This window comes from Eptatretus burgeri, chromosome 9 (assembly GCF_056783735.1).
Source record: "Eptatretus burgeri isolate ZD-2024b chromosome 9, Ebu_testis_v1, whole genome shotgun sequence".
In the NCBI taxonomy this organism is placed as follows: Eukaryota; Metazoa; Chordata; class Myxini; order Myxiniformes; family Myxinidae; genus Eptatretus; species Eptatretus burgeri.
In genome coordinates, this window is record NC_140969.1 from 65544530 (window position 1) to 65569195 (window position 24666).

The 24666-nt window shown below is 47.1% G+C and overlaps 1 protein-coding gene and 1 long non-coding RNA gene across 7 annotated transcripts in view; one reads left to right on the top strand and one right to left on the bottom strand.

Annotated features, from left to right (window-relative positions):
* The window catches only part of LOC147020247 (uncharacterized), a 59376-nt gene that overhangs the window by 1066 nt on the left and 33644 nt on the right, over positions 1–24666 (bottom strand). For 3 of the 6 annotated variants that reach the window (XR_015061733.1, XR_015061735.1, XR_015061730.1), the window contains exons 1-6: positions 3450–3532; positions 2395–2543; positions 1749–2162; positions 1486–1594; positions 384–1283; positions 121–171 (exon numbers count right to left, since the gene is read on the bottom strand). This is a non-coding gene — a long non-coding RNA (uncharacterized LOC147020247). Of the gene's footprint in view, positions 1–120; positions 172–383; positions 1284–1485; positions 1595–1748; positions 2163–2394; positions 2544–3449; positions 3533–24666 lie in introns of those variants that run through there. The other 3 variants (XR_015061734.1, XR_015061732.1, XR_015061731.1) reach the window with 2 other exon arrangements.
* Positions 20321–24666, top strand: part of LOC147020248 (receptor expression-enhancing protein 6-like) — a 28553-nt gene continuing 24207 nt past the window's right edge. The window contains exon 1 of the mRNA XM_085895475.1: positions 20321–20571. Coding sequence (XP_085751601.1) covers positions 20451–20571 — 121 coding nt within the window. The 5' untranslated portion in view covers positions 20321–20450. The remainder of the gene's footprint in view (positions 20572–24666) is intronic.

A 24666-nucleotide genomic window follows, 5' to 3' on the forward strand; every position in this document is an offset into this window, starting at 1 on the left:
TCAATGACATGAACACTCAGACAAATATTGGAATTTTGAAATCACTGTTCAACAATCATTGTGAGCTGAAAATCATCCCCGTGTCCAACAATAAACTTTTACAGCAAGTATTCATCTTACCTGGTTCAACAGCTTCAACAGGCGAAGGAGGTACAATGAGGCAGGTTAGGGCTAAGGGAAGAGGGGAGGGGACCAATTTACTGCAAGGCATCAGATTATCAATACTTTTAAGTACTGAGCATTCGAAAACATTATTCAGTGCAACTCATAATATAAAAAAAATTTCATCATCAAAACTCTGGAAGAGAGAGTTCAAACAATAATCACTGAAGCACCAAGCTAGTCCATGACTGCCATAATTCAGTCTGGCAGCAAAGTCGTACCTGTGATGTGAACTTCCATGTAAAAAACTGAAAGTGTTATTCCAGCATTGTGCTCTTGCTTCAAAAAAGGTAGTTTTCAGATTTTCACAAAAAAAAAGGCACTGTAATGCAGAGACAAGAGTTAATGCAGGTTTCAGATGTCTGCAATGCGTTGAAATTGTAATGCACAACAGGTGAGCACCAACTTAGAAAACATCGTTACACCCAGGACGCATCAGCATTCATAATCCACATCACTGTTCAGTACAGGTCTGTAATTTCATCATGTACGTACCTGGGGGGAAAAACAAATCAATAAAAAAGCCTAACTTCCTTTTGACAGTTTTTATCATATCCATGTTAGCACAGTGGAAAAGCTAAAGCCATAAGGATGTTTCATTTTCCTGCCAAGTGAAGCACACAAACAAACAACAATCTTTAAACTTGCTACAATTATCGAGGACCAATGTGTTGGCAGGCAGTCAGCCTACATGAATGTGTCCTGTCACTAAAATCAGTATAATTTGTGGCTTTATTTGCACAAAAAAAGCAATAAAATAAACAGCATCATACATGGCCCCACTCAAGGTGCAATGAAACCCATTTAAATAGTCTCGAGTTAGAGGATTATAAAAACAGGCCAGAGAGCAAAACAAACTCCACCATGCACCGATAACCATCTGACATGAGAAACCCCACCGAAAAAAACCTTCTGGAGCCGTTTTGAAAATGCCACCCACCCTCAGTAGCATTTTTTACATTTTGACAAGATATTAACTTTGAGGAAAGGAACAATTTGGCAAGAAACACTTCTGCACCTGCATAAAAATTTTGGATCTAGCTTCCTACAACTGTGCAGAAAGTACTTAAGAAATCTAATTCCACTCAACTTACCCAATCAAGACAGCAATCTTTGAAGGTCTGCAGAAAGAAAACCAAAAAACAAACAAACAAACCAACCAAACTAATTTTATGGCAATGTGAAAACATTCAACAAAAAAATAAAATAAATAAAACCCAGCTCTCAGTGAATAAAAAGTTACATCACAAGTCAGACATATGCTTGTCAATAATTCATCATCAAGCCAAAGAAAACATTTCCAAACATTAAAATGCTACTTACTTGGAGTGAAAAGCAATGCAAATGGCCGATGAAATTGAGAAAAGGGCACACGGGTCATGAATCCTCAGCACCATCGTGGTGGCACAAGGAAACGCGCACATTACACGGCCTGCAAACAAACATCACAAATGACAATTCACAAAGCCCTTCCTTCAAATTCAATTACAAAGCCATGAGATTAGGACTAAACCAAATATATATAAACATATAAACCTTAAACCTCCATCCCATCAAAAATTATAATGGGAAAGAATCAAGCTCACCATCAAAATGTCATGATTAACTGTTGAGCCAAAAATAGAGTGCTCTTCTGCGAGTAGTTTTGGAACCCCTATTGCAGAAACTATTCAAAAGCAAAGTCGGTTATTCAGAATCATGGTGGGGACTCGTTCTGAGTTTTCTTCTGTTGCAGACATGGATGGGCGTCCAGATCTTTATTCATCAGTGACACTTGTGTGACAGTTTTTAAACTTGGCAAACCAAACACACTCCGCTGCAATAAAGCACCGCTCATATTGTGCGATGCATTTCTGCCCTGGTACACCTTCAGCCCACACAAATCACATTGCTCTTCTTCGGTACAAACGAACAGCGGAGTCACATTTCCTGCCTTACGACAACTACTGACCTCAAGGTTGAAACCGCTTTTCAATGGTGCAAACAGTTTGTGCTTGTAACTGCAAGGACAATAAGCAATATAGTCAAAACAACAGGTTTTAATAAATCTTTGCAGATACTTATGACACCCTCATAAATAATAAAAACGGTGCCAAAACGTTATTTTTCGCATTACCAAATTACTACATTCCAGCAACATTACCAGTTTGCTGATAAAAAAAACAACTCTCCTCCCCCCCCTCCCCTTATAATGAATGAAATAAACAGGACGTTGATAGTGTTGATGCTCACCACCATGGGAAGAAGAGTCCAACGATTCAGGTCATGACCTTTAATTTGAGCAAAAGACTAAAGCGTGAAACAACTTTCACTTCCAACGGCAATGTACCATCATGTTCGTTATGCCTTCAGACTTCCTACATAATCTCGAGTCGGTGATGCTGTATCCCAAGGTGGAAAAGGAAGGGGGGGGGGGAGGGAGAAATTTATTAGACTTAGAGTAACCGACATTTTCCAGTTACCAGGAGAGCACGTGCCGGACCAGCTTGGGATTTGAATCTTAGTTCCCGGTTTGACGGGAATACAAGGCAACCCATTTCACCCTTTTCAGATTTTAACGGAATTTCACCACACCCTCCAACCACAATTCAAAGTTAAACCCACAATAGACAACTTCTACTGGCTTTCCAGGGAGAGCATTTCATGCACAAACTCCTTTAACGTGGAAAAACCTCGTCCTGATACCACGAAACTTATGGCTCCTGGTCATTTCGGTCTCGTGTGAAGAAACTGCAGGTCTGAAGCGTCTATCAAACATCATACGAAACTCAAGATCTCTCCATAATCAAGGACCTCCTTCACGCCATCCACCCCACCCCAGCCACACGTGGTCACGTTACGCTCAGTTCCCTCAACGAAACCTCCATCCTCACTCGGATGCGGCGACCATTAACCAAATGAAATATTTTAGAGTAGGATCACTAAATTCATTTATTTTTAATGTTAATAAGGCTTTTAATATATATATATATATATAAATAAATATATCCTCCCGAAGAACACAATCTTAATCAGGATGATTCTCCACTTAATGCTCGATGTTCGAAGAAAAGTTTTCATGAGCTCAATATTAAAAAGCCTTTTCAATTCAACAGCTTAATATAATGGACGACCTCATCGAAAACTAAGTTTACAAATAAACCAACATTTTAAATTGTGCAATTTCAAAATTGTTCGATTTTTACAATTAAAAAAACGAAGATATTTGCCCTGACGTTCTTAAAACGTGTTAAAAAGTGAAACCGACCAAACCAAACGTGAGAATGCAGGCTAACCCTGCGCCATACCCAATAACTCAACGTGACAATGAAGGGAAAGGAAGAAATGGCGGTCAAACAACCTTTTATAGGCCTCGATCGGAAATGACGTCACGAAACGTGTCCCGACGGACCAAAAATAAATAAACATCCCTCGCATGTTTATGTTCTTTTATTAAAATGTAATTACGGTTTCACATCATAAACAATCGGACTACTTTACAAACACGATTCCTGAAAAAAAAATGACAGTTTTGAGCAGTCAAGGCAAATGCCGTGGACTGCTGCTGCTAACTATTCCGCCGTGACCAAGCGACGTGCACAAACAGCAGCATCTCCATTCCACGAGTCAGTGTGGATCCTTGTTTGTTGGTCACCGTTTTCCATTATTTCTCAATCAAATTAATGAGAGCGAAACATTATGAACGAGCGAAAGTGTGAGGTTTTAATCAAGGTGTGACAGAAATTATATGAAAGCCCGTTAAAAGTTAACCTTCAGAAACGATGAGACCAGTGGTTCCCTCGCAGCCTTTTTGGCGCCATTTTTTTTTTTACCAACTAGACCATGCTGCACACCTGTGGACCCCCCTTCCTGTTTAGATATAATATTGTCGATGATAAATTTGCCATGAGGTTTTGCACCAGGGAGAGCTTGGTGTTGGCGCAGTGGTTCTGGCAGCGGCTTGGGATCCAAGAGGTCCCGAGTTCAAGCCCCGTTGAGCCACTGAATTAATACACCAGGGGGTTGACTCAGCCTGTCATCTTTCCGAGGTCGGCGAAATGAGTACCAGTATACTGGGCCGGTGTATACCCCGGTTAAAATAGGTGTACCATATCCCTGTGTCGTAAGAGGCGACCAGGGTTGCGTCAGGAAGGGCATCCGGCGTAAAACATGTGTCAAATCACTATGCGGATCATACGGATGATCCGCTGTGGTGACCCCGAACGGGAGCAGCCGAAAGAAGAAGTGCGCCAGGGTGTTCCGTTAGCAAGCAGCTTGATATCGCTTTCCAAGCGGCTTGTTTGATACAAAGCGCTTAAGTCAGCGCACCAACGGAACGGAGCGCTCGATACCGCTTTAACAACATGGTCGTATCAATGGAAACATCGGTGTCAGGGCCGTCGTTTTCACTTCCACTCGATCGTGTTGCGATAACTTCCCAAAACGAATTTTGTGTTCGCGGCGACTTCAGAGAGAAATAAAGATAAATACATGGGGCGGCAGAAGGTAGAGCCCTCCGCCAAGCTTATCTATGCACCCTACCATTGTGCATTTTGGAGGATGGAGGAGGGTGGGGGGAGAATGGCGGAGGGGGGGTTTGGAGGAGGGTGGGGGAGGATGGAGGGGGTTTGGAGGAGGGTGGGGAGGATGGAGGGGGTTTGGAGGAGGGTGGGGGAGGATGGAGGAGGGGGAATGGAGGATGGTGGGGGAGGATGGAGGAGGGTGGGGGGAGGATAGAGGAGGGTGGGGGGATGATGGAGGAGGGTGGGGGAGGATGGAGGATGGAGGAGGCTGGGGGGATGGAGGAGGGGGATGGAGGAGGGTGGGGGAGAATGGAGGAGGGGGATGGAGGAGGGTGGGGGAGAATGGAGGAGGGGGATGGAGGAGGGTGGGGGAGAATGGAGGAGGGTGGGGGAGAATGGAGGAGGGGATGGAGGAGGGTGGGGGAGGATGTAGGATGGAGGAGGATGGGGGGATGGAGGAGGGTGGGGGAGAATGGAGGAGGGGGGATGGAGGAGGGTGGGGGATGGAGGAGGGTGGGGGAGGTGGAGAGAATGGAGGAGGCTGGGGGGATGGAGGAGGCTGGGGGGGATGGAGGAGGGTGGGGGAGAATGGAGGAGGGGAGAATGGAGGAGGGGGAGGGAGGGAAGAGGGGGATAGGGGAGGGAGAGAGAGAGGGGGGATAGGGGTGGGGAAGAGAGGGGGGTCGGGGTGGGGGAGAGAGAGGGGGATAGGGGTGGGGAAGAGAGGGGGGTCGGGGTGGGGGAGAGAGAGGGGTCGGGGTGGGGGAGAGAGAGGGGGGTCAGGGTGGGGGAGAGAGAGGGGGTCAGGGTGGGGGAGAGAGAGGGGGGTCAGGGTGGGGGAGAGAGAGGGGGATCAGGGTGGGGGAGAGAGAGAGGGGGTCAGGGTGGGTGGGAGAGGGGGGATCAGGGTGGGTGAGAGAGAGAGGGGATCAGGGTGGGTGGGAGAGGGGGGATCAGGGTGGGTGGGAGAGAGGGGGATCAGGGTGGGTGGGAGAGAGGGGGATCAGGGTGGGTGGGATTTTCCTATTCCATCTTTGTACCAGAACCATGGCCTTGATCTGAATCGCCTGATGGATTCCAGCAACTACAAAGAGATTCATCGTGCTGACATGGTACAATGGGGTGAGATGTAGCGGAAGCAAGATCCTGGTTGTATCTGCCACACCGCCATTGCAAATGCAAGACCCTTCGTGCCTGATCTTGGTCATTTGGAAACAATCAACATGCATTGTATGCCTTGAGTTGCATTAAAATGGTCTGTTTGGTTGCCTTTTGTTTCAGATGCAACTCAAATGTACAACAGTTGCGTTCTTCTGAGTTTCATCACCTTACTGTACATACGATCACTCACTAATTTAACTTAACTTTTGTTAGTTTCCATGCTAGTGCTGCCATCCAGATTGCTTGTTGGATCATCAGAGCGTTGCATCCTGCACCATGTTTTAATCAATAGGCGTAGGCCTTTGATGAACTTGATGTACATGTGACAATAATTCGATATTCTCCTCGAGTTGGTACTGTGCATGGGATGGTTCCATGACATTGGGAAATGTTATATCTGGTCATGTTGTAATATTTTGATAAAATCGAGCTTTCTCAGTTGGGTAGGGATAACACAGCAGATCACTGTTAGTTTCTCGAATATGTTTTCTCTTTCCTGTGTATCTAGGAGTTGGAATTACATGCATTACCTTTACATGGAGGTACTATAGCCGCAGGCTCGGTGTGTTTTGCATTAGTTTTATAATCCAACGAGACGACCCGTGAACCCGTTGGGTTCCTGTTGTGACAGCGGTTGATGAAAAAAAATCATTTCAAGAAAAACAAGAGGAATTTGACTGCGCGCAGTCCACGGGTATGCCTCCGCTCTCCCGCACAAACACTTGAGTATTGACATATTTGCCCCTTGACCTTTATCATATCTGGCCCAAAATCTAATCAGTTAATTGCCCTGTCTAACTTTACCTTTGTACCAAGTTTGATGAAATTCTGTCAAATATTTATTGACTTAGGGCGTAAACAGTAAAATTTCAGAGTTTGACCTTGACCTTTGACCCTTGACCATTATCACATTTGGCCCAAAATCTAATCACTGAATTTCCCTGTCTTACTTGACCTTTTTCCAAGTTTGATGAAATTCTACAATTTGCTTCTTGAGTTATCACGTAAACGAAAATCCGGACAGACGAACGGACGCACGGACGGACGGATCGACGGACAACCTGGAAACATAATGCCTCCGCCACCCTTGGTGCAGAGGCATAAAGATCAAAAGGACACGTATTTACAGCCAAACAGTTCAAAAGAGAAAGATCCTACCCCGAAGCACATCAGCCGTCTTCGTCAAGTCAACTTCTCATGATTCTGCACACATGGGCGCCTCATACACCCCAGGAAAGGAGATAAGGAAGGGTGATAGAGATAAGAAGGTGGGGCTTGCTGGTGACCCCTCACTCACCTGTCGCAGGCCTGTGGGCTTACGTTGGGCCCAGTGTGAAAAGGGACGGGGGAGAAATAAGAGGACAATAGATGATGTGCTGAGAAGGAATGAGGCCTCAGTTGAGTACTCTCGTGCATTCCCAGTGAATGATAGAAGTAGGGATAGCAAGAGGTTCAGAGTGTGAGTCGACGTGTTGTCCGGTGCATCCAGGGAAACTCTGCGGTTTCTGTCAGCTCTCTGCACCGTCGCACCAGCCCATTCATCCTCGAAGAGGCTCGTTCTCACAGATTCAGCCTTGACACTGTGATTTTCCCCAGACACGTACCATCCCTGAGACCTTTGATTCACGGGATTATATCGGCCCTGGGAGGTGTGTGGTTTGGGGACTGAGCAGCTTCTAGTTGTATTCCGCCCACAGCTTGAGCTTTGTGGCTGCAGAGCTCATTGGGCATCACATGGTGACATTTCTGTCACCATGTGATGCCCAATGAGCGACTTCATGGTTCGACAGCAACAATGTCAACCACTGCAGGAGGCCCGTCCACCTGCTGGCGCTTCACTATATTGTGTTTCTCGAATGTTGAGGAGATTCACAATCTCGGTCTGCGCCGCTTTATGATGCCCTTGAATGGATATGCAATGAGTTGTAATGTGGCTTTTGTAAGGTGTAATGTTGTGTGTTCAAGGCATGTATGGATATGTGCTGGGGGGGGGGAGGGAGAAGAGAGAGACAGAGACAGAGACAGAGACAGAGAGATCTAGAAAGAAAACAATTGCAAAGGGAGTTTGAATCTGTGACACAAACAACGCATTTCCCTTTCCACTGGTATGAGGACAAGGGGTAATTTAGCAACTTAGTTGTGATGTAATTCATTTATATTTTGTCTTTAATCAAAATTTGAGCTCGGGAACGTTCAAGCTGAAATTAATTTTCACAATAAACTTGGTTCCAGAGTATCGGTGCTGCCGAAGCAGTTTCTTTGCGGGAGTCATATTGGGAGGATTTCCATTGACTTCCCAGCATTAGTTAGGGCAGGAACTTGGAAATTGGCCATGATTCTGGCAATAGCTCACGTACTTTTCACTAAGGACACCGTGGGATCTTTAAAATCCACCATCTAATGCCGGTAGATGGGATGCCAGTTTAATGTTCATCCGAGGGGCGGCATACACATTAATGAAGCACCCTGCCTGTGAAACACCAGGATGACACTTCACAGCTGGGTAGGGATTCAAATCCAGGCTAGACACCTTAGAGGTGAGTGGCCTACTGATAGGCCATCCTGTAAGCCTTAAGAGTCCTTGCAGGATTTTATTTTTAGCTCACCTGTAATGTAGTTGCGGGGAGCTTATGGGATTGCGCGTCATCCGTCCATCCATCCACAAATACTTTCAACTTCTTCTCTGAAACTTTACCACAATGTTCATCACTGTGAATGCATCAAAGTTTGTTCATGGCATTACAAAAATACTGCAGTTAGAGCGGAGAGTGGTGGGCTCTTGACAGAGGAGTCCGAAGTGAAGGCCCGCTGGGCCGGTTACTTTGAGTGGTTGTACCAGACTGATCCACCAGCTGTTGAGTTGGATGTCATGGGTGTTACTGTCCCTATTGTTGACCCTCCAATAAACTGTGGTCCACCTTCCTTTGGGAAACACAGGCTGCGGTGAACCGGTTGAAATGGGGTAAAGCTCCTGGCATCTGTGACATCCATGCCGAACTTCTCAAGGCTGGTGGAAATGCTGCACTCGTGTCTTTGTATGCAGTTTTGTGCTCTGCCTGGAACACAGACATCATCCCAACTGATTGGAAGAGGGGCCTTGTTGTCCCTCTCTGGAAAGGGAAGGGTGATCGCCAGGATTGCAACAACTACCGAGGGGTGACGCTGCTCTCAGTGCCGGGCAAGGCCTTCGCTCGGATAATTCTTTATAGGGTTCGCCACCATCTGCTTGAGCACCAGTGCCCAGAGCAGTCAGGCTTTACACCAAAGAGGTCAACGATTGATCGTATCCTTGCCCTTCGGGTCCTCACCGAACGCAGATGAGAGTTTCGGCAGGGGCAGCTTGCAGCCTATGTTTGTCCTATGTATCAAGCATTTGATTCAGTCAATCGGGATGTCCTCTGGAGGATTCTTGGTCTTCATGGTGTGCCACAAAAACTGATCAATATGATGTCTGAACTATACTCTAGTGCTGAGAGTGCTGTGAGGTGTGGTGATACCATCTCTGACTTATTTCCAGTTGTTACTGGAGTTCTTCAGGGGTGTGTACTTGCCCCCACACTTTTCAGCGCTTGTTTGGACTGGATTCTGGGGAGGATGTCGGAGAGATCAAGCTGCGGTGCATCATTTGGGAATGTCAAGGTCTCTGATCTTGATTTCGCAGATGATGCAGTCATCTTTGCGGAGACTATGGATATCCTTTTGGGGGCCCTCGAGGTGCTGAACAAGGAGTCAGAGCTGCTGGGATTACGGGTTTCCTGGGTCAAAACTAAGATCCAGGCTTTCAATGACATCTTGAATGCTGCTATCTTGTCTGTATCTGTTTGTGGTGAGGATGTTGAGGTCACAGAGAGATTCACTACCCTTGGCAGTGATATTCTTGTCTCTGCTGGCTGTGAACCAGAGGTCAATAGACGTCTGAGTCGGGCCTGGGGGTCATGGATTCACTGGATCATGGGGTGTGGTGCTGTCGGTAGTCTGAGTCTTCAGGTCATTGGTGCTTCCAGTCTTGCTCTACGGATGTGAGACTTGGACTCTGAGCAGGGATCTGAGATGGAGACTTACTTCCTTTGGTACCAGGTCTTTTCAGAGAATCCTTGGCTATCGCTGGTCGGACTTTGTGCCCAACGAGTGGTTGCTAAGAGAGACTCAAATGAGATTTGTTACCTGCATAATCCGCGAGCGTCAGTTGCGGCTGTATGGACATGTGGTTCGTTTTCCTGACGCTGATACTGCTCACCATCTTCTCCATCACCGTCACCATCACCTTGTGAGTGGAGGAGGCCAATGGGCCGACCATGTGCCTCATGGTTGCAGCAAGTTGATCAGCATCTCAATGAGATGGGGATGGGCCAGGCATCTGCCTGGGGGATGGCCAGACAGAGGTCCTTGGAGTATCTGCAGAAAGTGGATGCAGCGACGTGCTGCTCCGGTGCATGCTCCCATACCTGACCTAACCTGACCTCCATGCCGTTATAACCAGCGTCGCAAGTTGGCGTTTGCAGTTTTACCAAGTGTGCTCATGTACCCATAGAATAAAAAATAAAAACAAAAATTTATTTCTTTTTTTTTTGTCAAAAACCTTCCTGGGAGTTCCGTGAATCCAACATAGTTCGATTTATTGTAATCCCTTAATCCATTCTCAAGTTCTAACACAACAAACAGACAAACAGACAGACACGGCTCCTTTTATTAAATAGATATTAAAAGGCCACAAATCTCCGAACTTTGTGGATTGTCATTAAAATCATGTGTCCCATTTCTTTTGGTGGGATAGTGCATTTGAAAGGTGCAGAGCAAGTGTTAACTACAACCACACTCGGTGGAGTGCATATCTCCGCCAGGCTGAACAGTTTATGTTTTGTATCCCACTGATAGGCCGGATCTGCATCCTACCTGAACCAAAATCTAATGGCCTTGTTCTTGTCACCTCCCCAAGCATCCACCAAGTTTCGTCAGATCTGTCCATAACTGTTTGAAATATCATTTTTGGCCCTATCTCTCAATGGTGGAGAATCACTTTAGAAAAATTGTAGTATCCGGATCCTGATCTTCACCAACCTGTCCTTCAAATTTCGTTTGAATCCGTCCATAACATCTTCAGATATCCTGCTCAAAGACAAACAGTGGTGAAAACATAACTTCCCTCCACCTTAGGTGGTGGAGGTAATTACACACCTTGGGAGGAAAAGGTGCATGAAGACGTGTTTGGGGGGTGGGGGGGGGGGGAGGGAGAATAGAAAATTGAGGCTCCTGGAAGAGCAAGTTAACAAAGCGACCATATGTGAAAGCAAGTAAGTGATAAGCTAATAAGAAGGGTGGGACAAAGTAAACCTCGAGGTATGACGGTCAAGTGAGCTCTGGTTAATGAGGATAGAAAATATTGCAAGTAGGGGTGGGGGTGACATGAGATGGCAGTACACCACTTTACGAGAAGGTGTGGAGGGAAGAGTGCATTTTTAAAATCCATAGTTGAGGCTCATGGAAGAGCTAGCACACTGAATGGAACAGACAAAAACAGGACGCAAGACACGCATGGAGAAGGAAACTTCAAGGAGGAAAAAAAAAAACTCGACAATTAGGAGGGATTTGGGTGGGGTTAACGAAGATCATAATTTTGGATTGGGGACCACCTGAGATGGTGGTGAACAGCTGTCTTGAAGACCTGGAGGGAAGAATGAAATTGAAGAGGATGTGTGCGTTGAATTCACAGGGGGGAAAAAATGAGGAACAAATGAGTGGAGGTGGGCAGTGATCTTGGATTTGAGTAGTTTTACCAGAACAGGGTTGATGGTAGACCGTGGTAACCCTGCAGAAAGCTGGAGGGACTTCGCATGAAAAGAGCAGAGGGTGCAAGACCAGAAATGAAGTGGTAAAGGACAGAGAGACTACTGACCCATCTGTGATGGTGAAGTGATTAGCCCAGAGACTCAGCTTCAGCACAGGAGCTTCCAAAAGATCTTGAGGGCCTTGGTTTCTTCAGCTTCAAGCTGAGCAAGTTGTGCGGCAGGGAGGGGAGCCAAGTCAGAGGGGAGAGCGGTACTCCATCAAGCTGTGGATGAAGGTCTTATAAGTGGAGAGGAGTTCACATGTACCAAGGAAGGACTTTGTATGACCGAGGATGCCCAGTCGGCGTCTGGATTTGGACGCCAATGTTGAAATGTGGTTTGCCCAAGAAAGATCATGGCTAAGAGTGAGACCCAGGAGTTTGAATGACTGAACTTTCTCAAGAGGATTGTTAAGAAAGTAGATGTGGGGGTTTGCCAGACAGTCCTTTCGGAGAGATTTTGTGAGGGTGGGACATTTGTCAGGATTGAAAGACATATTCCAAGCGTTTGACCAGCTTGTGATTTTTTTTCATTGTCTGAAGAGAGGGAGGAGGCTGCAGCCTGTCTGTCTGAAAGATGAGGGATGCCATTGCAGAAAGTGGAGTCATCAGCAAATAGATAAAGATGATTTTCTCGAATCTCTAGAGTCAGGGAGATCACTAATAAAGATCAGGAAAAGGACTGGGCCCAGAACACTGCCTTTGTGGCACACCAGTCTTGACAGGGAGAGGAGATGAAAGGATTCCATTGAGTGCCACACATTGGCTTCGAGAGTAGAGGAATTCAGTAAGCCATTGTGGAGATGGTCTTGGATGCCATAGACAGACAGTTTGGAGGCAAGGCAGGATGCCAGACTGTATCAAAAGCACGAGATATGTCCAGAGAGACGGCCCTGATGTCATGTCTGACATTGAGGGCCTCCATCCATTGTTGAGTGAGTTGAAGCAGAATGTCCAAGGTGGAGTGACCTGGTTTGAAACCAAATTGGTAATCTGAGATGAGATTTTTGGAAAGGAAGGATTTCATATCAATTGCGATGAGGGATTCCATGACCTTGCTGATGATTGGAAGTAAGCTGAGAGGTCTTTAGTTGAGAGGATCCGTTTTTGCATGTTCTTTTTTTATGTAGTACAGTAATGTTGGCAGATTTCCAAGCAGATGGAAGATGACCGAGCACAAATGACAGGGTGAAAAGGTGCAGAGAGAGGATGTGCAAGTGCAGCAGAGCAGTTTTTGGGACACGTGAATTGATGCTGTCCGGTCCAGTAGTAGAGTCAAAGTCGAAGGTTGAAATAACCTTCTCAGGTACAAAAGACACAGACTCCATGACAAGTTGGGTACGACAGGGAAGGATGGGTATACTGAGAGCGTGGGGTTGGGGCCACAAGATTTGGAAGCAAACACAGAATTGAGGCATTCAGCCTTCTCACGAGCAGAATCTGCTGTGGTTGCATTTGAAGAGAGGGAAGGGATGGAAGGGGAGCATACTCCAGAAACGGACTTAACAAGGCGGCACCCGGTTTTGGAGGAGGGAGACAAGTTTGAATGTTCAATCTTGAGGTTGGACAGATGTTGTTTTCTGGCTCTCCTGAAAGTGGACACACACATATTGCGGACTTTTTGGAAAGCACCAAGATTGTCTTCGGTTAGATTTGTCATCCAGGAAGAGAAGGCAAGTTGGTTTAGAGCAACTGCCTCACCACAAGATTCAGTGTACCATGGGTGGGAAGAGGGGTAGGATCATTGAAGATGAGATGGATGGATCAGTATATAAGAGAGAGCAAGTTTCTGTGGAAGAATTCCCAGGTCGAGTTAACATCAGGGGCAGTAGATATGGGAGACCAGTCCTGAAGAGAGATGGCTGCTTGTAGTCCCTGCCAATCAGATTGAGTGAAATGCCAGACTCACTGGCATTGAGGCAGTTCTCTGATAATAGCCAGAGAGATGTTGACTTTCACAAGCATATGATCAGATGAATCAATTGGAGCAAAAGGAAGAGCAGGAGACATGTGTGGGAAAGTTTGTCACCACCAGGATTTGGCATTATGAGTAATCCGAGTTGGAAAGTTCACGGATTGAGTCAGTCCCATGGAGTCACAGAAGTCCTTTGCTGAAGTGCCATGGCTGGTGAGAGAGGTACTAACACCCAGCCAAGTTACGTGGTAACAAAGTAAATTGCCACATGTGAGGAAGAGAGAGTTGGGATGATTGGTTTAGGATGGCTCATGTTGTTTGAGAGAGATATATAGACGGAGTTGGCACTTTTAGAAGGACGGCATGACACACAGAACAGATGAACAAGAGTTGGGAGCGGAGGGAAGTCACAGCTAGGAGGTACTCCTGGGGGTTGGGATGTGTAAGATCAGTACAGGGGCAGTGGGCAATTGAATTATTGATTTAGAGTGAAACTCTGCCACCGGGACGCGGTTCAGTCCTATCAAATCGGGGACAGTAACCGGGAATAGTCATGATAAGGGTTCGGGGACATCCTGTGGGAGGAAGTATTCTGTTAGACAGATGATGTCTGGTTTATCAGTAGCAGCCTGGATTTAGGAATCTGTCAGGTTGGGGCGGAGGCCTCGGATGTACGAGGTCCACACAGTTAGAGATAAGGGGGAGGAGGTCAGGTTCGATCTGTGACCTGCTACAGGTACCATGTAAACCTGTACTAACCTGTTCCATGGTCGGGTTGTCGGCGACTAAACCGTCTCCCCCACCAGGTTTTCTGGTGAGGAGGGTGTTTGGATATGGACACCCAGCAGGATTAAAAACAAAACCTGTCAAAGGGCGGAGGAGCTCCTTGTGAGCCAACGGCCATCCATATCTAGTGCCCAACTGTGTCTGCGGACGTCCTCCTGCAGTTGGGTTACTTCTTATTAGGAGGTTGGTGGCAGGATTTGCACTCCAGCCACCGTAAAACGCTTCATTCCGCAAAACGCAAAAACGCAAAAAAATCTGAAAACCCACTCCGTGGGAGTACCTCCTGTGCAGCTTCCCTTCGCAGGGCAGCTCACCGGATGATGGGATTGGGGCAAAGCCTTCGGGACCCCCAATCTTTGATAGGAGGGAAACCACGGGGTAACATCCCTGGGTCAGATTGCGGGAGAGTGTGTCGGAGTGGTGCTGAGGTGTCGTCCACCAGACGGCGGTCTCCTTGGGTTAACCTGAGGCGGTCCCTTCGGGTGGGTGCCTGGAATGTCCTATCCCTAAGAGAGGATGATCACCTGTCTCTGTTATCATCTGAGCTCAAGCGTTTGGACATCGGGATTGCAGCTCTCTCTGAGGTTCGGAGACCGGATTGCGGCGAGATAATGGTGGGTGGTTACACCTACTATTGGTCTGGTCGCTCTGATGGTTACCATACCCAAGGAGTTGCTGTAGCTGTGGCCAATAAGCTGACCCCAATGATAATTGAGGTAACACCGGTCAACGAGCGTATTATGAGATTAAGGATTCGTCACTCCTTAGGTGTCATTTCCCTGGTCTCTATTTATGCTCCGACTGAGGCGAGTGATCTTACCGTGAAGGATGCATTCTACGCCACACTCGAGTCTGTGGTTGATCAGTGCCCCAGACGAGATACACTTCTAGTCTTGGGGGATTTCAATGCATCGACTGGAACTGATAGGGATGGTTATGAGGTGTGTGTTGGTCCCCATGGGTCAGGAACTATGAACCAGAATAGCACTAAGTTCCTTGACTTTGCAAGAAGTCATGGACTTAGGGTGGCTGGTTCATGGTTTCAGCGCCCGCAAGCTCATCGCTGGACTTGGTATTCCAACGCTGGCGGTGTGGCAAAGGAGATTGACCATGTCCTCATTGACGGTCGTTGGAGGATGATCCAGAACTGCAGGGTCTACCGGAGTGCTCAGTTCCTCAATACTGACCACAGGCTTGTTGTAGCAACTCTAAAGCTGCACCTTAAATCCTGGAGAATGGTACCATCCCAGCCTAGGCTGGATGTTGCCAAGCTCAGGGATGAGAGAGTAGCTGAGGAGTTTGCGAACAGGCTGAGTGGACACTTGGGGGTCTGGGTGCTTTGGGGGTCCTGAAGAGTTGTGGAGCACCTTCAAGACCACTGTCCTTGATGTTGCCGGTGGATGCCTTGGAGTTCACCGCAGGGCAAAGAAGAATTTTGTCTCTCAAGGGACACTGGATACCATTGACCAGAGTCGCAGGGCCAGGCTGAATGGCAGAGCTGAGCTGTTCAGGGAGCTGAGGCGTAAAACTGTACGTGCACTGAGGGTGGACAAGGAGGCCTATGTGCGAGGAATCTGTGAGGGGTAGAGCATCACCTGTGGACAGGTGATTCTCGTCCCGCTTACAGGGGAATTCGCGCATTACGTTCATCCAAGCCCATCCCTCGGAGCACTGCAGTTCGAGCAGAGAGTGGTAGGCTCTTGACAGAGGAGTCTGAAGTGAAGGCCCGCTGGGCCGGTTACTTTGAGCGGTTGTACCAGGCTGATCCCCCAGCTGTCGAGTTGGACGTCAAGGGTGTTACAATCCCTGTTGCTGACCCTCGAATCAACTGTGGTCCACCATCGCTTGTGGAAACACGGGCTGCGGTGAACCAGTTGAAACGGGGCAAAGCTCCAGGGATCTGTGGCATCCATGCTGAACTTCTCAAGGCTGGTGGAAATGCTGCACTCGTGTCGTTGCATGCAGTTTTGTGCTCTGCCTGGAACACAGGCATCATCCCAACTGACTGGAAGAGGGGCCTTGTTGTCCCTCTCTGGAAAGGGAAGGGTGATCGCCAAGACTGCAACAACTACCGAGGGGTGACGCTGCTCTCAGTGCCGGGCAAGGTCTTTGCTCGGATAATTCTTGATAGGGTTCGCCACCATCTGCTTGAGCACCAGCGTCCAGAGCAGTCAGGCTTTACACCAAAGAGGTCAACGATTGACCGTATCCTTGCTCTTCGTGTCCTCACTGAACGCAGACGAGAGTTTCGGCAGGGGCTGCTTGCAGCCTATGTTGATCTCTGTAAAGCGTTCGATTCAGTGAATCGGGATGTCCTCTGGAGGATTCTTGGTCTTCGTGGGGTGCCACCGAAACTGATCGATCTGATGTCTGAACTCTACTCTGGTACTGAGAGTGCTGTGAAGTGTGGTGGTACCGCCTCTGACTTATTTCCAGTTGTTACTGGAGTTCGTCAGGGATGTGTACTTGCCCCCACACTTTTCAGCACTTGTATGGACTGGATTTTTGGGAGGATGTCGGAGAGATCAAGTTGCGGTGCATCGTTTGGCAATGTCAAGATCTCGGACCTTGATTTTGCAGATGATGCAGTCATCTTTGCGGAGACTTTAGACATCCTCTTGGGGGCCCTCGAGGTGCTGAATGAGGAGTCGGAGCCGTTGGGATTACGGATTTCTTGGGTCAAAACAAAGATCCAGGCTTTCGGTGACATCTTGGATGCTGCTGTCCTGTCTGTGTCTGTTTGTGGTGAGGATGTTGAGGTCGTGGATAGATTCACTTACCTTGGCAGTGATATTCATGTCTCCGCAGGTTGTGAGCCGGAGGTCAATAGACGTCTGGGTCGGGCCTGGGGAGTCATGGATTCACTGGATCATGGGGTGTGGCGCTGCCGGTACCTGTGCGGGAGGACGAAAGTCCGAGTCTTCAGGTCCTTGGTACTTCCAGTCTTGCTCTATGGGTGCGAGACTTGGACTTTGACCAAGGATCTGAGACGGAGACTTAATTCCTTTGGTACCAGGTCTCTTCGGAGAATCCTTGGCTATCGCTGGTCGGATTTTGTGTCCAACGAGCGGTTGCTGAGAGAGACTCGGATGAGATTTGTTACCTGCATAGTCCGTGAGCGTCAGCTGCGGCTGTATGGACATGTGGCTCGTTTTCCTGACGCTGATCCTGCTCACCAGATTCTCTCAGCGAGGGAGTCTCATGAGTGGAGGAGGCCAGTGGGCCGACCACGTGCCTCATGGTTGCAGCAGGTTGACCATCATCTCAAGGAGATGGGGATGGGCCTGGCATCTGCCTGGGGGATGGCCAGACGGAGGCCCCTGGAGTACCGGCGGAAAGTGGACGCAGCGACGCGCTGTTCTGGCACATGCTCCCATACCTGACCTGACCTGGGAGGAGGCATTGGGATGGTGCGGGATGGGGGGGTGGGGGTGGGTAGAGTGAAGGCTTTGCAAGAGCAAGGTGAGGCTTTGGGGGAGGTGAGGGGGGGAGGTTGGAGTGAGTGGGATGTGGGGGAATGTTTGAGTGGGTTGGGTCCAGGGGACAGTTTAAGTGTGTGTGGTGTGCGAGAAGGTTTGAGTTTGTGTGGGGGAAGGTTTGAGTGTGTGGGGGAAGGTTTGAGTTTGTGTGGTGGACTTTCTGGTGTGTGTGGTGTGGGGAGTAAGGTTTGAGTGTGTGGGATGTGAGAGGTTTGAGTGTGTGGGGTGTGGGAGAAGGTTTGAGTGTGTGTGGTGTGGGGAGTAAGGTTTGAGTGTGTGGGATGTGAGAGGTTTGAGTGTGTGGGGTGTGGGAGAAGGTTTGAGTGTTTGTGGTGTGGGGAGTAAGGTTTGAGTGTGTTGGGTGTGGGAGAAGGTTTGAGTGTGTGTGGTGTGGGGAGTAAGGTTTGAGTGTGTGTGAGGTGTGAGAGAAGGTTTGAGTGTGTGGGGTGTGGGAGAAGGTTTGAGTGTGTGGTGTGGGGAGTAAGGTTTGAGTGTGTGGGGTGTGAGAGAAGGTTTGAGTGGGTTGGGTCCAGGGGACGGTTTAAGTGTGTGTGGTGTGCGAGAAGGTTTGAGTTTGTGTGGGGGAAGGTTTGAGTTTGTGTGGAGGAAGGTTTGAGTGTGTGTGGTGTGGGGAGTAAGGTTTGAGTGTGTGGGATGTGAGAGAAGGTTTGAGTGTGTGTGGTGTGGGGAGTAAGGTTTGGGTGTGTGGGGTGTGAGAGAAGGTTTGAGTGTTTGTGGTGTGGGGAGTAAGGTTTGAGTGTGTGTGGGGTGTGAGAAAAGGTTTGAGTGTGGGGTGTGGGAGAAGGTTTGAGTATGTGTGGTGTGGGGAGTAAGGTTTGAGTGTGTGTGGGGTGTGAAAGAAGGTTTGAGTGTGTGGGGTGTGGGAGAAGGTTTCAGTGTGTGTGGTGTGGGGAGTAAGGTTTGAGTGTGTGGAGTGTGGGACAATGTTTGAGTTTGTGTGGTGTGGGGAGTAAGGTTTGAGTGTGTGTGGTGTGAGAGAAGGTTTGAGTGTGTGTGGTGTGGGGAGTGAGGTTTGAGTGTGTGGGGTGTGGGAGAACGTTTGAGTGTGTGGTGTGGGGAGTAAGGTTTGAGTGTGTGGGGTGTGGGAGAACGTTTGAGTGTGTGTGGTGTGGGGAGTAAGGTTTGAGTGTGTGGGATGTGAGAGAAGGTTTGAGTGTTTGACAGGGGGAAGGTTTGAGTGTGTGGGTTATTGTTTGTGTGTGTGGGGTGTGGGAGAAGGTTTGAATGTTTGACAGGGGTAAGGTTTGAGTGTGTGGGAGAAGGTTTGAGTGTGTGGGAAATTGTTTGTGTGTGTGTGGGGTGTGAGGGAAGTTTGAGTGTGTGGGCTGTGAGAGAAGGTTTGTGTGTTTGACAGGGGGAAGGTTTGAGTGTGTGGGAAATTGTTTGTGTGTGTGGGGTGTGGGGGAAGTTTGAGTGTGTGGGCTGTGAGAGAAGGTTTGAGTGTGTGGGTTATTGTTTGTGTGTGTGGGGTGTGGGAGAAGGTTTGAATGTTTGAGAGGGGTAAGGTTTGAGTGTGTGGGAGAGGGGTTGAGTGTGAGGGAAATTGTTTGTGTGTGTTGGGTGTGGGGGAAGGTAGAGTGTGTGGGCTGTGAGAGAAGGTTTGCGTGTTTGACAGGGGGAAGGTTTGAGTGTGTGGGAAATTGTTTGTGTGTGTGGGGTGTGGGGGAAGTTTGAGTGTGTGGGAAATTGTTTGTGTGTGTTGGGTGTGAGGGGAAGATTTGAATTGAACCATTTCAGGAAGGCAGTTCTACAAATGAGGGGAAAAGTAGCAAAATGCTTTTGGTGTTCAGTAAGCCTTGATATTGGGAGTTTAAGCAGGAGGGGGGTACCTGGAGGAAGGTGAGTGTACTGGAGTCGCTTTGGAAGCTGAAAGAACAAAGGTTGAAGGGATAAAACAACAACAAGGAGCTGCAGATACACTTGGTCTCCACCTTTGTGGGTGGTGTGAGGAATCGATATCTGTAACATGAAAAGCTAAATTTGAACGATTTTTGAAATATCACGTGCACAAGCCAAGTTACCGAGATAGTTGCCATGGCAACGTAATTCAGCCAATCACAGAGCTGTGATCGAATGAGGTTAAGATATTAATGTTCCGAGGAACAGACATCCACAGTATGGAAACGAAATGTTCAACGGTTTTTGAAATATCGTGAACACAAACGTACATGGACAGTCAGTCAGTCGGTCAGTCGGAGCTCATTTTAATATTCCCTATCTCTCTGACCTGGAAGTGCAGGTACTCGATAAGCAACAGGTTTGTTCCATTTAAATCGCCGATTCAACGAGACTGCGCACCGCATGTCGGGAGGCGTGGCATATAACAGGAAGAAGGAGGGGCTTAACCATTGGCCAATCAGCGCATTGCGAAAGCAAATTGCATCATCGATAAAGGAACCGACCAATGGTCGAAGGGAGATAGCGTTCGCCCCGCCTACCTCAAGCATCATCAGCCAATAACAGCGAATCTCTATTTAATCGTCTCGTATGGGAGACGTGAGACGTGCTGCGGTTGACGGGTTCATAATTCCTGGGGCTTTTTGCTGTGTTGGGGTTTTGGTTTTCTTTCTCTCTCTTTTTTTTATTTTTTTTGAAATAACATGGCGAGTGAAAGTGGAAGTGACTGGCTCGACCGGTGTTTACAACACGGATCGGTGTTCACCCACGCTCTGGCGAAAGTGGAGTCGCGCACCGGGGTGTCCAAGCGTTACCAAGCCATCGGTGGGTTACATGACCATGTTGTGCCAATCGCTTCCTTGTTTGTCCTCGAGTTACCAGGAATCCGTTACCTTTGTCCGGTGCTAACGGTTCTGCTTTGTTTGGTATCGTGATCGATTGATTGATCGATCGATCCGGGTGAATGAGGAGCGTGGGCGCGGCAGGGGCGCAATGCGGGCTTTGAAGCCGCCACGTGTTTGAATCTCGTTATAAAGGTGTAGCTTGCAGGCTTTAAAACGGGTTGTGCTTACTACGTCAGCGAATGGAGTCGTGAATGCTGTGGTTGGTGTTTTTTTTTTAATTATTTATTTAAATATCGTAGTGGATTGGGTTATCCAGCCGACCCTCTCCCTTCATTTCCCCCCCCCCCCCCACGAAGTTGTGTGTTGTGTTCTTCGTCTGATGACAGGATGGTTCACAGGTGACTCACTTACTTTCGAATTATCCCAGGTACCTTGAACGAATTTCAAATAATGTTGTCGAGCGGCAGGCCTTGCCAGCCGGTTCGTGAAAGGCTTTGGCTAAAAACTATTATTATTGGTCGACCCCACCACGTGGGACTATTACTACAATTGGGAAACTGTTTGAGGTACTTCACAACTAGGTCCATGAAATAGCAGGACTCTGTTCTATCTTATGAAAATAATTGTAGCTGTTAAGGTTTTGTATATGTATATATATGTATATGTATGTATATGTATATATATATATATATATATATATATATAATAATTTGTGTACATATTTCGAAGGGAAGTTGCTGGTGTAGTAGATAGTAGAAAAATTTGTGTAAATTATGATACAAGCATCAAATCTGCCTGATTGGCCATTTGATAAAAATAAAAACTTCAAAAAAATTTGAAGTCACAGCTGGCTGAAATTCTCTAAGTGCAAGTGAACATCCCAGACAGAGAACCAAGGGGAGATGCAGTTGTCATTGATGGCTCAGCACTTATCAATGCCCTACCTCCACACACTTCAAAGATATTTGATGACTATGCCAAAGAAGACGTCATCCCAAAGGTGGAATCCTATGGTGCCAGGTACGAGAGGGTGGACGTAGTGTTTGTGTACAAGAAGTCAAGTCTGAAGTCCGAGGCAAGGTCGAAAAGGGGGCAAGGAATCAGAAGAAGAGTGACAGGAACCAGTAAGACCCCAAGTAACTGGAGAAGCTTTCTTTGAGATGACAGCAACAAGACCGAGCTGTTTCACTTCCTTGCGGAAAAGATGTGTGAAGCACAGACGACGAGCACAGTCATTGTCACAAAAGGAGAAGATGCTATTGGCAACACAAGGAAGTCACTGGATGCTGTGTCTCCATGTTGTCATGAAGAAGCTGACACTCGAATATTTGTACACGCCAGGGATGCAGCGACAGATGGTAGCAAGTCCATTATCATTAAAGCCAATGACACGGACGTACTAGTCATAGCAATATCTGTACGGCCATCCTTACAGGAACTAGGACTTGAAAACATGTGGATTGCCTTTGGCCAAGGAGCCAAGGCACGATGGATTCCAGTCCATGAGGTAGTTTTTGCAATAGGGCCTGAGAAAGCTAGAGGGATCCCATACTTCCATGCGTTCACTGGATGTGATGTCGTGTCTGCCTTCCGCGGTAAAGGGAAGAAAACTGCATGGCAGACTTGGAACGTCTTTGTTTCTGAAACATTCACCAATCTCAGCCAGGCTCCAACATCGATTCGTGATCTTGACTTTTTTTTTTTTTCTTCAAATTTTTCAAATGGCCAATCAGGCTGATTTGATTAGAATCCCCTGGAGAACAAATGTGCCAAATTTGATGCTTGTATCATTTGCACGATTCCTCTCAAATTGCTGTTATCTGCCCCACTATACTGTGTGAGTTTCTTGTTTACGCCCAGATTTGTTTGCAAAGTTAGTTTGGACTTTGTTCAGTGACTCGTATTTCATTACCAGGTTCAAAGAGTGTTGTTTTAGCCATTCCATGTTGTAGATTAACCTTAACCTGCATTTGGAATCCATTGCACTTGGTGATGACTTTGTGAAACTGTGTATTTGTGTTTGATCATCTTTAAAGAGTGGGGCACACTTGCTTCCCACCTGGTGTTTCGAAATGATGTGGCTTGGTGATGAGGGTTTCCTCTTCGCCTGTTCTACTGAGTAAGGGGGGGGGGGGAGCGACGTCATAAGCATTGACACCCAAAGCCTTCTGAAGTGATGGCACTTTCACCAAGCTGTTGGCGGCTGTCTGAAGTCTAGTCTCGTGGTGTCTCATGTATTTGTCTTGTACCTGTGTACATTTTGAGTTCCAGCTTTTGCATGAGCCTTGGACCCTATTAAGGGGTGGGGGTGGTTTAAAACATTCTTTCACCATTTCAAAGCAAATATATATATAAAATCAGGATTAAGGGTAGGTGGGGTGGGGGGGGGTGTGGATTTGAATGTTAGGGGAGGGGATGTTTTGATTTATTGGAATCTCAGGGGTGTTTGTTTGACTTCTCAAACCGTGAATGTACAACATTTTCCCCATTAAAGCAATGCAGCACAGCTTGGTCAAGCCATGAAATATTTTCCTCTCCAATAATTATCTTTAAATCTCATCCCCTATTCCAGAGGCTTTCCCCAAATAATGTGAAGTTTCACCAAGTTTTAATTTTTATTATTATTTTTTAATCCCCCCTCCACCTGTGGAACTAACTTCTGCATTCTCTTCAATTTCATTCCTTCCTTCAGGTCTTCAAGATGGCTCTTCACCACCATCTCGGAGCATCCCCAATCCCAAATCGTACTTTCTACCCCTATTAAATCTCCCTAAGCCACCCCTTTCCAACTTGCTAGTTTTTCTTCCCTTATTGTTTCTGTATCTATTCTTGTTCACACCCATTGTTTGTCGAACTCTGCCTCAATTTTATCTCTCAACCCTGCTGTTGTTGTTACCTCTTTATACTGTTGCTTTTGTTCCGTTACCCCCTGATCCATTGTGTTTTAGCTCCTCGAGCCTCGACTTTACGTATAAATAAACATTTTTTTTACCTGTTTCTTTTCACTATTTTAAATCGAATTGTTAATTCCAAGTCTTATTGATGTCAAACCTCTTATGGAATTTCAAGACGACGAAATAATGTATGGAAGAAGCAAAAAATGTGTAAAATAGTTGCATATTCATGTCATTGCAAAAATGTACTATTTAAACCAAAGACCCCTGTGTTTAACGAGATTTGGTAGTCTTCTCAAAGAAGACAAATTGACCCAGATGTCAACTGTCTTGTCCGAAGGTGAAAACTGCTTTTATATTGTCGTGTGGTGTGAAAGGGCTGTCAGATAATTTGGTCGGTAGCACATTGTTTTATTTTGTGGACATGGTCGAGGCTCGTTGAGCTCGAGCTATGGCAGAATGGAATGGAAAGTGGGTAACACCAACGCCAAGGAGGGAGGGGGAGAAGGACTCATGAGGGGTGAACAAGCTGTAACATAGCAGGAAGAGGGAAGGGAAAGCAGGGATGAAACAGAAAACTAACAATCAAAGGGAGATGAAACAAAAAAGTAACAAACAAAAGACCACCAATCTGCCTTCGATGTGAACGTTACAGACCTTGTGTTTTGGCCTCATCACAAGAGATTCCAAAAATGTTGAGCTTTAGATTCCATAGAATCCAGGAGAAACTTGTGCTGTGGCACCAGCTCGAGGGGGAGAGCAATACTCAATTGAGATATGGATAAAGGCATTGTAGACTTCGCTCTGATTTTCCAAGGAAAGACTTTTATCGACAAAGGATGCCCATTCTGCAGCTGGCTTCAGAGGTCAGCTTTGCTATGTGGTTGACCCAGGAGATGTCATGGCTGATGGTGAGGCTTCAAAGTTCAAGAGACAACCTTCTCAGATTGTGACCTTGCTGTGAAATAAAGGGGTACTAGCAATACCCGTGCACATGCGTGGGGTAGCAGACGACAGACCGTACATGGGGAATGACAAAATACGCATTGTGCAAAATGCAAGTGGTACTATGGAACGCCAAGACTTCCCAAACGTTGTCTGCATGTCCGCTAAGTGCCACAGCAATTTCATAGGGATTATGTGACGGCAAGCCGAGTTTTTAGTGTGCAAGCTTGGTATTA